We start from the raw sequence: 13,888 nt of genomic DNA on the forward strand, positions 1-13,888 counted from the left end.
TACAGTAAGTAATTGAATAAAAGGCAGTAATTATCTGAAGTACAGGGACTGAAACTCAGCATTTCCCACCTGCCTACCCGATACATAGGAGAGGTGGAACTGAATGCCATCAGGCTGAGGACTGTCTGAAGCTTAGGTCTCCCAGTTCCTGAGAAAATGCTGTAACTTGGGGTATTACAGAGAAAATTAGTGGTATGGGCAGCATCTCCTATTTTCTCTATCGTCTTGCATCTTTATCTTTAAGGGATTCTTGCTTAGTTCTTGTGATGAATTTCTGTAGATGCCTATACTCAGAAGACTCTGGCATCTAGCTCTAATGTAGACAGGGGCATTTCCCTTGCAGCTCTGAGTCAGGCACCTGTGGTTCATGAGGATCGAAATTTAAGTGTGCCCATTAGTGTTTTCTTTTGGTTAGCTCTGTGTGGCTTGTTCAGCATATGAGGGTTTTTGTTGTTGGTATTGTTCTTCTGAGGTACCTAGCCTTCCCTTGGCACAGTACAAGGACCCTTGGTGCTGAACATTAGGCTTTGGATTCTACTCTGGGAGGACAGGTGCCTTGAAATCAGTCATTGTTATAATTCCAACATGAAGATGCCATAGTCTTTATGTGCACAAGATTAGTACAGATCCAACAATAATTTGTAGGACCTGAGCCATAGAACAGGGTGCAACAAACAGGTGTAATGAGCAAATGGAGGGATTGGAAAAATGAGCTGAGGATAGCAGCAACAGTAGGACACGTTTTACATGCTAACCTTGTGCTCACTTTGTCAATTCTGAGTACTTTAAAAAATATAAACAATTTATATTATGTCAGTAATCAGAGCTAGCATCTGCTTAATGTTACTTTATGTCAAACCCTTGTTAAACTTCTACTCTTGCAACATCTCTTTCTTTTACAGAACAGTGAGGATTGAATTAGCAATTCCTTAAAAAGTATATGCAGAGCTGTGTGTTTTCTGTCATCTCAAAACAAACTGCTAAATTTAACACCAGGATAATGAAAACAAAATGTACAGTGGTTATGACTTATGCACAGCATGTGCATAAGTACAGAAAATATTTACTATGTATGCGTGGGAAACTCCAGGACAAAATTAGGTTTTATGTCTACTGCAATATTACATCCTTGTATGGAGGTTGTGAGTAAAAATTAGGAATAATTAAGCCAATAAAATAACTTAATTCTTAAGGCTCAAAAACCCTAGCTTCTTAGTTGGATTATCTTCTAGGGACCATATCAGAAATACTCTATGATGTATAATAAAAAAAACTTTTTAATTTACTAGTAATCAAAGAACAGTCGTTTTGGAAAAATTAGAGCACTGGAACTATCTAGTCAGGCATTACTTACACAATCCAGTGTTTCCTTACATTGCAAGAGCAGTTGGATTGTTTTATGCAAATTACTTTTACTATGCCTCCAGATTCAGTTGGCTTCATTGAGAAGAATGGAATCAATTCGCACCTGTCTCCAAGCAGTTGTTTTAGACTGCACACACATACTGCATTTACAAGTTTATATTTGCAACTGTTAGCCCTAGGGACTCTAAGAGATGCAGTCAATTTGGATTTTCTTTAATATATGGAATAGAAATCACTGTAATGAAAATGTCACCCTTCTTTGCAGATCTAAAGGTTGTGTGCTCTTTTGTGTGACAGTAGTATGGGTGGGACTGAGAATAGGATAAACTACTTCTGCATGTGCGTGAAAGTGCTCCAGTTATGCCTTCCTTACACAGAGAGTAGAGATGTATCCAGTCGACCCCACTCGGTTTGTCTTCCCCATCCTGTGGTGGAGGTTGTAATGGGAAACTCTCTCATGCCCACTGGTCAGCTCAGCTGCTTTCTAACCTAGCAGAGCAGATGGGGAAGTGAAAAGATTTCTCACCCTGTCATGGGGCTTCACCTGTACTCATTGTTTCCTATTTCTTGCAGTTGTGGGGAGTCATCCATAGAAATCCAAATGCTTCCTGTAGTCATCTGGATGTGCTTAGTGGCATACTTCTCGCTCCAGTTCATCTGCCTGTGAGAGGAAACTTTCTGCCTCCTTACATGTCCTGCAGCTTTCACTGCCAATTTATCTACTTGGGGACACAGCTTCTAGTCACCTTATTGCTTGTTCTGTACAGGGGTTGGAGGCAGTCACTGCTGCTGTCTCCTTCTTTTCTTTGCAGTTTGCAGGGGTTCTGACCTGAAGGCTAGGGACAGACATTCAAAAAGCCTGAGTGTTCAGTCTTTGCAGGTTAGTCTAACCTGGCTAGGCTAAACCGGTTTGTAAGTGCGCAGACATCCCCTCTGCACTAAAGAAATGGAGGCACGTGCCTGCAGTGGCTCAGACTAGATGCCGGGGGGTGTTAGAGCAACCCTCCCTCCCTATCCGCAGTGCTGAGCTGAGGTGGGCATGGCCAGCCCCAGCAGAATGCTTTGATTAGGGAGGCCCCCCCCCATCACTGCTCCTCTGACCAGCAGAGCCAGCAGAGAGTTGCACAGCGTTTATCAGCCCATCAGCAAAACAAAAGGCTCTCTCATTAGTTCAAGCTCTTCTTAAACAACTTTTTCCAAGGAAGGAACAGAGGGACGTTACCAGCTACCTGTTGATTAGCTCCAAAAATCCCTAAGCCGACACTGTACTGTCTGTCTTTTTCCTGTCTCCCACAACACAGACCATAGCATGTGGTATGCTAGCTAGTCCTGACCATAGCCAGCATGTGGTATGCTAGCAGAGGGGAGAGGGGAATTGAGCAGGGAATGGTGAGGGGATGGGGAGAGCAGGAGGAAGCCAAGCAGACGCCTGCAGTCTCTGTGGGAGCTCCAGCCAGGGAGCAGAAAGGCAAGGCTAGCCCTGATGGGCTGGAGCAGAGAGCAGAGCCCCGCCCAGAGTTGCAAGGTAGCTGGGATGCTGGAGGTCTCTGATTTAACTTAAACCAGGAAGAGGTCTGGGACACATTGCATAAATTGTTTTGACCCAAATCAGTTAAGTCTGATACTGAATTCAACCAAGTTTATCTCAAACCAGTTTCAGCCATTTTCAAACTGATTTATGTGCATTGAATGTCTGCTCCCCTGTACCCTCTTGGACTGGCTGCACACAGCAGCAGGAACTGCCCCACTCTCTCCCTGAGTCCCCCTGTCCCGGTTGGGCAGCTTGCCCCAACCCCGGTCCCAGCCCCAGCTGCAATCCCTCCCTCACTGTGGGTGCATTCATTTGTCCCCCCTATGCCCCTTCCCTCCCCTCCCCCCCCCCACAACAGACTTAGCAGTTGGACACAGCTGTGTCAAGCCTCCTAAAGGAAGCAACCCCCCATTAGTTACATTGTTCCTATGAGAAAATTGGTTCCAAGTGACAACCTTTTGACTTACGATGCAGTTTTCAGGAACCAGTAAGTCTGAGGAGTGCCTGTATACAGGAATGTAGAAAGTAGAGCTGGTTACATGCAAGGCCTGTCAGATGCACCAAGTAAATGAAAATGAAAGAGGAGAGAACAATACTTTGTTTCCAACTCTTTGGGGTGTCTCTTCACAAAGGAAAAACTATATTTTTATTGCTAATACGGGACAAAACTGCTGCCTGTTTTTCACTGGAATTATTTAACAGATGGATTAGTTAATAGTAAAAACAAGACCTTCAAGTTTTAAGACTCTGGAATCACTAAATCTTGCAGCTTTAGTGACTTCAATCATTGCTTGTTACAACAGAAATTAAAATCTTTCCAGACTTATAATATGACCCGTGAAACAAACCTGAAAATTAATGCTAAAGTAATAGCTACTTTTTAGAGTCTGTCAGTGTTAAGGACATTTCTGAACTTCACAGCAGTGTAATTGATATTAACGTACCTATTACAGTGGGTTACCAGAGCCACTATAACAATGCAAGTGTGACTAGATGGATGTAGTTACTGGAATGAATTTCAGTATAATGTAGGCCACGCCTTAAAGAGCTAAGTATGGTCTAGATCAAGGGTTTTCAACCTTTTTTCGTCTAAGTACTTCCAGTGCCTGGATGCCGAGTGGGGGAAGGAAGGAGTGAGGGGGAGTGCGTGGCCAGACACGGAGTAAGGAAGCGGGGATGGAGTACCACCACCTCCCAGGAGCAGGGCCGGGGCAGGGCAAGGAAGCTCATCAGGCTTGGGTGAGGGCAGCGGTGCTCCTCTGCGGGGAGGGGAAGTTCATTGGGCTGGTGTGTGGCAGTGGTCGCCATCGCGTGTAACCTTCCTCTCCCTGCTCCTGGGAGTTCAGTGCTCCGTCTCCACCCACCTGTGCATAGCCCCTAGGACTGGTTCAAGTACCCCCAGGGGTACACGTACCCCTGGTTGACAATGCTTGTCTAGATAGAGGGTGTAGTGTTTTAAGGTCTGAGCCCAGATTTGGGAATTTTAGTATCTCCCAGATTTCTCTCTCAACTCTCAGACTACAGGAAGCCCTTGCTATTTGCAGTTTGGCATTCGCAGTTTCAAATATTTGTGAATGCCAAACCCACATCTTAAATACACTTAAAGGAACTCCTTGAGAATTCTGCGCTTGCTGCCACCGGGCTCCCGCCATCGCTGTGCACCCACCCCCCAGCTGCAGGGGGCACTGCGTTCATGAATGCAGACAGCATTCATGAACACAGTTCCTTATTCATGAACATATCCCCCACGAATGGTTAGGGTCTCCTGTATTTCCTAGTTATCTATGCCTAAGTCTTTGTTTTATTTTTACCATCCTTGTTACTGGGTAGTTTTATAGATTTGTTGCATAAGATTATTATAAGATTATTTCATTAATATTTGTAAAGTACAGGCAGTCCTCGGACTTACAGCACAATTGGTTCCTGAAAACCACATCTTAAATTAAAATATTGTAACTCAGAACCAATTTTCTCATAAGAAACAATGTTATAAATGTGCTTTTTTTCCAAGAGTGAAAAAATCCAGAACATGTTCAGTGTTTAAAAGGACACCAGCAGGAAGAGACAGATATTGACTATATAGTACAAACTGTTGAATTGCCTATGCTTTGTTTTCAAATGTAGAAAATTTAAGAAACTAAGTACATGTAAAGTTATAGTAACCTTAAAGCCTGTATCAATATCAGTTACAAAATTTCAGAGATGTTTATATAATATAATATAATATAATATAAAACACACAAATGTTGTGCTTTATTCTTTTTCAAGAGCTATTCTGAAAGAATGGTCCATGGCCACCACCAGTTCTCATGTGCCATAATAGTATTTTCAGTTAAAAGTTTGATCATCAGAAGCATGAAGGTTGTGAGAAAAATTGAGGGCTTTTATGAGTTTGCACCAAAAAGTTCAGGAACTACTGGTTTAGCATTATTATTGGCATATGTTTCATGCTAACATGTAGCTCACAGGTGGCTTTGCTATGAGTCAGTGCTAGATTCATCTCAAGTTAATGCACATAAGACATCTATATCGAGCCACAATTTTTTTTTACAGAACGCTGCCATATATATCTGAGTGGGTTTAAAATAATGGGTTTCTTCATGCCTTGTCACAATCCTGTCTTTCTACCATTAGTTCAAAACTACATATCATAATGAGGGTAACAAAGCATTGGAGCATTTTAGGACCTTCCACAAACTTTCTGAAATAGCTTTTAAAAAGTGCAGTGCCATGATTGTCGGGTTTTATGATGGAGGCCTCAGCCCTACAAATGCACATATGCTTAACTCAACATCCACTCCAACAGGACTGCCTATGTACTTAAGGATAAACATGAGTCTAACATCTCACAGCCTGTCAGGAGTGGATACAAGTGCTGTATCACATTCTGAGTTGAAATTCACAAGCTCCTGGCTGTAGCTTTCAGAAGATTATAGAGAAATAGGGCTGTAAGGGACATTACAGGGTCATCTAGTCCAGCCCTCTGCTTAAGGCAGGATCCTCAACTAAACCATTCCAGCCAAGTGACTGTCTAAGCAGGTGTGGATAATGAACTCTGAGACAGGTGGGGTGGGTGCAAACCCTCCAGCTCCCTGGCTGCAAACCCCCTGCTCCCGGCAGGCTACAAACCTCCCTGCTCCCTCACTGGAGGGAGGAAGGAAAGTGAGCCTGAGCCAAGGAAAGGTGAGCCTGAACCAAGCCTTGGGTGACTAAGAGCATCAGGCCCTGCTCTTTCCCCTCCCTCTCTGGGCACGGTTGGGGGTTTCCTGTGGTTTCCTAGGTAACAGCTCTTTACCCGGGCTGGGGCATCAGTACTGGCGCCCTGCTGCCCACTTAAACAAGTGGTTATTGCCATCCATTCAAACTGTTCAGGTGTTTCTACAGCTCATGCACCACTTGGACAGCAAGGAGATCACCCCAAGGTGCTTACTTCACATACTCAACTTTTTCTTGTGTATGCATAGTGGACGAGCATAATCACTGATTATGTTACTAGCAGAGGTAGGCAAGAAAAAAATTATTGTTTCTTTTGTTTACATTGTTAATTCAGTTGACGCTGTTTTGGATACTCCCAGTTAACGATACTGTTATTTTTATTTAGTTATTTAGCAGATGAAGTTTTTGTGTGTCATTTTGAAAATGGCGGGGTGGTGCCTTAGCACCTCTTATTGACCGGCTGCCACTGTGTCTAACCCAGTGGTTTTCAACCTTTTGGGTCCATGGGCTGGATGAGTGACACAGGGTGGTCTGTGGGCCAAATTCCATGTGGGTTTGGCACGTAGGATTGGGCCCCATGCGTCCAAATCAGGCCCTGCACTGCCTTGACCTGGCCTCATGCTGTCCAGCTGGCAGGATTCCTTATGGGTCTAGATATTTGGCAGCAGGGGAAATTTGGCAGCTGCCACTGCTCTTCCTCTGCCAAATTTTTGGACCTGTGGGGAATCCTGCAGGCCAGATGACATGGCTCCATAGATCTGGCCTCTAGGTCAGGGATTGTGCGCCTCTGGTCTTGAAACTTGCTCTTGAAAACTTCCAAGGATGGAGATTCCAGAGTTTGTCTAGGTAGCCTCTTTGAATGCTTGATCACCATCATAGTCAAAATTTTCCTAATCTTCAGTCTCAATTTCCCCTTCTGCATCTTGATGCTATTGCTCCTAGTCCTGTCCCCTACAGCCACAGAGAAAAGCCCATTATCATCCCCTCAGTTTGTGGTTTATGAAATACTAATCCATACATATGAATATGGTCTGTCTAGTATCTGATGCCAGATCAATTCAGGGAAAGTAGGAAACAAGTTTGTGTTTGGTGGATTTACGAATAACAATTTGAATAAATCCTGTTAAATGTGGATTAGTTAATGATCCAAAGCAAGGGTTCTTCATAAATAGTATTTACCATATGAATATCACTGCCATTTTTTATAAACACAGACTGTGGTAGTGGACTGTGAATATGTCAGCTCTCCCAAATATAATTTAATGAGAAGTGTATCAATTATATATCCTGTGTATACCACTTATGTCACAAAACACCAATGTATAATGGTTTAAACATTTTTAATTTTTTTTTTTTACTGTATTTCATGTCTTTCCACCTTAAGACCTGATTCTTTAAAATACATTAAATTAGAAGATTTTACCTTGTAAGTCCTTATGGCTAGGGATCTACCTAAGAGATTTTTATAGGCCACTCAGCACCTATAGCAGATTTCACAGCCTTTTTGTGGCAAGACCGCCTCTCACCACTTACTGGCTAAAGAGCCCTGGTGCACCCGCCCCTCACTGTTGATTGGGTGACAGGTTGTCCATCAAGGGCCAGATGCAGCCCTGCCCCTCACCATTGATTGAGTGAGAGGGCTGTCCATTGTGCAGCCCTGCCCTTCACTGCTTATTGGCAGAGAGGGGTGTGGCTATACAATGGGTAGCCCTCTCAGCCAATCCAAGGGATGGGGGGAGCTGCCATCTTGGCTGCTCTTTGTACCGGCGGCTCCCCTGTGGGCTGTGAGGCCAGGCCACTGCAGTCGTGAGGACCACTGCTCTCCCACTGGGGAGTCAGCATTTTCTTTTTAGTAAAGTTTTTTGTTTTGTTTTGTTTTGTGTTTTAATTTCATGAATTTTATGGACAATGCCTGACTTCACAGTTTCCACAAAATCGCGAATTAAGTAGGTCCCTATTTCTGATTTATGTTAGTATGTCAGTCTTACTTTTATAAATGGAGGAACTCCAAAATATCTTTGTCTAATCAATTCTAAAATGCATTTAACCCTTCTGGTCCTGCAGGCTGGCTGAGTGGTGTCAGGCTAGCCTGCAAGCCAAATCCAGACTGTGGAGCTGTGTCATCTGACCTTTGGGGTTGCAGTTGACTGGCAATAGTGTTAACTGCTGTGGCTTCTGGAGCCACAGCAGCTACCACTTCTCCTGCTGCCAGTTTTCCAGCCCTGTGGGCAGCCCCAAGGGCCAGATGACGAAGCTCTGCACTCTGGGTCTGTCTCACAGGCCTGGAAATTTGGTGGCAGGATAAGGAGCAGCAGCAGCATCAATTGCTGTGGCAGTTAATGCTGTCACCTCTTGCCACATTTCTAGAGATGCAGGGAACCCTGTGGGCCAGATGACATAGCTCTGTGGCCCAGATGTGGTTCATAGGTCTCACCCCTGGGGTAGGATATGTGGCATCTGTAAAATTGGTGATGCCATGTATGATGTGCCATAAAGGTTTCCTTAACTTTTGCTTATGGTGTTCTCTAGAATTACTCGCTTGTAGTATTTCGGAGATGTCAGTCATCCTGGTAAAATTTGTACGATATATCGCATCACCAGGTATTCTCTTGATTTAGTTTATGTTGATTATAAATCATTATAAAATGTCTTTCTGTCTTCTTGCATGGAATCAAAAACCCACAGCTGGATCTGCCTTAGGAACCTCTGGGCTTGTACAGATTCAGTAGACTGAAAAAGCTTTATTTGTATATTTTATTTGAATGCTATCTTTTCAATAGCTATTCATGTCCTTTTATATATTGTTAGATTTTAATTTTTTTATCTTCCATTTTCCTGAAAAGAAAAATTAAGCTTAATACTGCTAAAAGCAAACAAAACGCACAAAAAAATCTACTCCCCAAGAGACTGGAAATGCAAATGTGATTTCTCATGTAACTGAGCCGATTGTCATACAAGTAACTATTCTTGTATACACTTCACTCCTTATAAAAAGCTGCAGTACTTTTTCTTTTTCTTCATATTTGAGTAATATTTTATAACAGCTTATGTAATGTATATGTTTGTACTGCATTAGTTTGATTTTTTTATAAGAATATCTAGCAAACGTTCTGATATTATTTACACTGAGTTTTACATTTACAAACTCAAGTGATTTACTCCTGCTTTGGACCAGTGAAAGTAAAATTAGAATCTAAGCGCATAGTAATTCTTTCTACCTTTAGTTCAACTTTACATATAATGAGGGCAACAAAGAGTTGGGACATTTTAGGAACCTCCATAAACTTTTGAAATAGCTTGTAAAAATTGCAGTGCTATGACTGTAGGGTTGTATGATGTAGGCCTCAGCCCTACTCAGCATCCACTTCAACAGGACTGCCTATGTACTTAAGGATAAACATGAGTCCAGCATCTCATAGCCTGTCAGGAACAGATGCAAGTGCTGTATCACATTGGAAAGGGGGAACCCTCAGCCCCACCTTTTAATTTGCATTCTGAGTTGAAATTCACAAGCTCCTGGCTGTAGCTTTTAGAGGATTATAGAGAAATAGGGCTGTAAGGGACATTACAGAGTCATCTAGTAAAAGCGTATGATGTAAAAAGAGTGTTTCTAACCACAATCAACCTATTTCAATCATTGAATTAAACCCTATTGATAATGCAGCAACTCGCTCATTTGCTGTACTGCTCACCCTTTTGTTAGCTGACAGTGGGACCTTCACAATTTTGATACCATATGCGTTTGCTTAGAAATATATCAATCCATTTTGTTGACATCTGCCTTTTAAAAGGACAGTTGCATGAAGTTTTGATTCTTGGAACACTAAAACCATAATTTTTGTAAAAAGGGCAAACAGTGAAATCTTAATGTTGTTAGTTTATTTTCTGTTTTAATTTAGGACAAATACCAAAAAATAGTGTTGCTATCTGAACCTCTGCTTTGAGGCACTAACTGAACAATAGTAGGATTTAGCATTTGAGCTACAGCTGTGATCCACTAGCTGTATTTTTGCCACATCTAATACTTTGGCCCAGCAGTCCATCTATCTGAGTTTAGTTGGTTGTAAATTTTTCAACAAAAAGCATTTTCCACTGAAAACCACTGTCACTGAAAATAGAAGGCTTATTATGAAAATATACAACAATACTTTGATCATCCAGCTTCTCAGCTCTGGGACTGTGTTTCTAGTCAAACAGAAAATAAATGCCCTATGCCAGAATAGCCACTAGCCTAGTGGTTAGAGCACTTACCTAGAATGAAGGAGACCAGGGTCAAGTCCCTTTTATGCCTGATTCAGAGTGGTTGAATCTGTGTTTCAGGAGTCCTAACTGAGTACCCAAGCCACCAGTCTTTTGGGTTTCTGAGTCAGTCTGCTAGTAATTTGAAATAAATTGGTAAATATTAATAAACCCAAAGAAAAAGAGGCTTTACTGGGGCATAAGCCTGGGACAGCAACAATACAGGGCCTGCCATTTCCCTGGTCAAGGCCCTAACTATTGGTTTAAGGACTATGCTGAGAAATCTGGGAACTTGACTGCTCCATGTCAGTGGGTGTGCAAAGATCTTTGTTTCCTTTTCTCTATACTGTCTGGAGGCAGATAGTAACCATCTAATATTTAGCTTTGTCCTTCTGCCCTTCTAGTCTTCTTTCTTATATACCCAGTCTAAGAACAGGAAGAGAGTAATGAGTTACATTAGTTGGTGGTGAGTTTTTTGCTTTCTCCAGGCATGTTTGTTTGTGTCCATGGCAAAAGGTGGGTCTTTCGTTTTGTCACCAATGCTAGGGACAGACATTACACTTATACCAGTTTAAGTGATCAAAAACTGGTTTAAACCTGTAGCAGAACAGATGTTCAATACACATAAACCAGTTTGAAAATGGCTGAAACTGGTTTGAGATAAACCTGGTTGAATGTAGTATCAGACTTAACTGATTTGGGTAAAACTGGTTTATGCAATGTCCATCCCAGACCCCTTGCTGGTTTAAGTTAAACCAGACTCCCCCAGCATCCTGCGTGCTCTCTGGGCTGGGTGGAGCTCTCTGCTCCACAGCAGAGCTGGCCCCTCCCCTCTGTTCCCAGGCTGGAGCTCAGCAGAGACTGCAGGCATTTGCCTAGCTTCCCCCTGCTCACCTCCTCCTCTCCCCACTTCTTGCTAAGCAGGGTTCTCCATCCTCTCTGCTTTACACAGACACCTCTCAGCATTAACTAGCAGACCATATGCTGGCTATGGTTCAAGTTGTGGCAGAGAGGACAAAGGCAGAATCAACAGGTAGCTGGTAATGTCCCTCTGTTGTTTTCTTAATGGGATGATAAACACTGAGTTAGGGGTGATAAATACTGTTATCAGTTCCCTGCTGAGCTGGTCACAAAAGTGGGGGGGAACCCCTCCCTAATCAGAGCATTCTGCTGGGGCTGGCCATGCCCCCCTCAGCTCAGTACTGTGGAAAGGGAGGGAGGGCTGCTCTACCACCCCTGGCTTCTAGCCTGAGCCACTGCAGGCATGTGCCTGCATTTCTGGGACGCTTGTACAGTTCCAGACTGATTCAGCCTAGCCAGGTTAGACTAACCTGCAAAGATTGAATCAATTCAGGCTCAGGCTTTTTGAATCTCTATCCCTAGCCCATGAGGTCAGGGTTATAAGAATAGGCTTTTGTAGAAGCAAATTACGTAGGCAGACACTGGCCACTGAAAAAGCTACAGCACTGACAATGTCCCCAGAGAAACCAGAAGATGAATTTTCTTCTAATATAACTTTTCATACTGAATCTCAGGAATGGTGGTCTGATGGTTAAGCCATGGATTTGGAGCCAGGAGCCTGGATTGTACTCTGAGCTTTGCCATAGCCTTGCCACATGGCTTACTCCAAATTGCATAGCCATAGACGATGCGTAGAGGGGAGACTGGGGAGTACGTGCACCCCCTGAGATTTGCCCTTGCTGGCCAGGAGTGGGGGCACTGAGAGAAGTGCCAGCAGCACTTCTGGTTTTGCCGCCGGCACTTCTGGGTTCGGTGATCTGCCACTGGTGCCCCCTGCAGACTCAGGAGGCACCAGTTGCCCATGCACACAGCATCACTATACCTTAGTTTTCTTATCTGTAAAAGGGGGATTAATGTTTGCAAACAGGTTTGTGATCCTTGCTTGAAAGTTGCCATAGCAGTGTAAAGTATTACTTAATATCAACCTTTCTATTTTGGCTTTCAAGAAGATTAAGGCATTTTGCTCATAAATCTTTGTTTGTTGCAGTGATAAGCAATGGCACAAGTTAAAATGCAGACCCCAGCAAATCTTCCTGGACCTCCCCTGTCCCCTATGGTGCTACCCCCATCAGTAACGACTACAAATTCACTGGGTCTTCAGTCATCAATGAATGGATCCATTTCAGAATCAGCTGCTGGCTGTAACAGTCCTACAGTTGGCCTTGTAGATTCTGCGCCTTCTAGCAACTCACCAGGTAAGTAGATGTTTGCTTTGGATATATTTTCTTTCTTGTGCAAGTGAATCCACCTAGTCAGTTTATAATAGCAATGCATTAGGTCCTAAAGAGAATAAAACTAAAGGTACAAAATTCTATAGAAAAACATTTTATCTAAAAAAGATTGTTTACTGAATTTTGTTTTAGTTGAATTCAGATTTACAGTAGAGTGTTTTTATGTGATAAGGGGCCCCAGAAACGAACATACCTATTTTGCCACCTCTTGACTCTATCTTTTATTAAGAAGTTATAGTACTGCAGGAAATTATCCAAGTGTATTTTCCTTTCCTAGAACAGAATGTTTTCAGTCTATTTGGCAGCAAATGGTGTTTCCTTTGTAGCCTAATAAATGCTGTAGTTCCTATTCTCAATTTAATATAAAATGCAGTAGAATGTTACCCTAGAAAGTAAGTGAGCAGTAGGTGTTTTTGTTAGGGATAGATACGAAAGAGATGAAAGTAGTAATAGGAAGATAAAATATTAAAGAAATGTACAGCACATACATTGACTAGGTTTAGGAAAACATGAGAGAATTCCTAGAAGGAATGAAAGGATGAAAGCAAAAAGTTGTACATAGAGTCACTTTAGTAGTAGCAGTCAGAACTGAAAGACAATCTGAAAGAAAGAGGGTAAAACGAGGAAGGGACTCATCAGCTGTTTGTATTCTGCAGACTTCTTGCTACTCACAGTTGTTTATAAGTGTTTAGAAATTATACTGAGAGGGCAGTTCATTCCATTCAAGAATAATACGAGACTAATTTTCAGTAACATCATAGAACAAACAGAATATGTCTGTAGAATATGTAAATGTTTTCAAATACTGACCTCCTTGTAAGGGAGATTTTTTTTATTAGTTTTTTTTAAATTTTGATTGACATTGAAATGGTCAAATAAAAATATATATTAAAATTATAAATATGTAAATAGTATGTAAACGTATTATTAAAATGCAGTTTTAATGTCCTGAAACCATTTTGTCATTAAATACTTATGTATTTAGCAGAATTTTTTTAGCCAAATATTTTGCCTTACTAAGCATACTATTTGTGCAAAGTATTATGAAGTGTAAATGAAGAACGTGTTACTCCACAAAAACTTTACAGACTCTTTATTTACAGCTCCTCTCCAAGATAACATGGCAAACCCCAAAGAGAAAACTCCAATGTGTCTGGTAAATGAGTTAGCCCGTTTCAATAGAATTCAACCTCTGTATAAGCTTCTGAATGAAAGAGGGCCTGCTCATGCCAAGGTAAGGTTCCAGTTCCAGAATAAGAACCATACCTTAAGTTCTGAACAGATA

General features: G+C 42.2%; 1 protein-coding gene across 4 annotated transcripts in view; it reads left to right on the top strand.

Annotated features, from left to right (window-relative positions):
- Nucleotides 1–13,888, top strand: part of STAU2 (staufen double-stranded RNA binding protein 2) — a 255,299-nt gene that overhangs the window by 19,877 nt on the left and 221,534 nt on the right. For 3 of the 4 annotated variants that reach the window (XM_059723969.1, XM_059723970.1, XM_059723971.1), the window contains exons 2-3: nt 12,360–12,567; nt 13,707–13,837. In XM_059723969.1, the coding sequence (XP_059579952.1) occupies nt 12,369–12,567; nt 13,707–13,837 (330 nt within the window). In that variant the 5' untranslated portion in view covers nt 12,360–12,368. Of the gene's footprint in view, nt 1–1,752; nt 2,029–12,359; nt 12,568–13,706; nt 13,838–13,888 lie in introns of those variants that run through there. The other variant, XM_006272220.4, reaches the window with a different exon arrangement.

This window comes from Alligator mississippiensis, chromosome 3, assembly GCF_030867095.1.
Source record: "Alligator mississippiensis isolate rAllMis1 chromosome 3, rAllMis1, whole genome shotgun sequence".
Lineage (NCBI taxonomy): Eukaryota > Metazoa > Chordata > Crocodylia > Alligatoridae > Alligator > Alligator mississippiensis.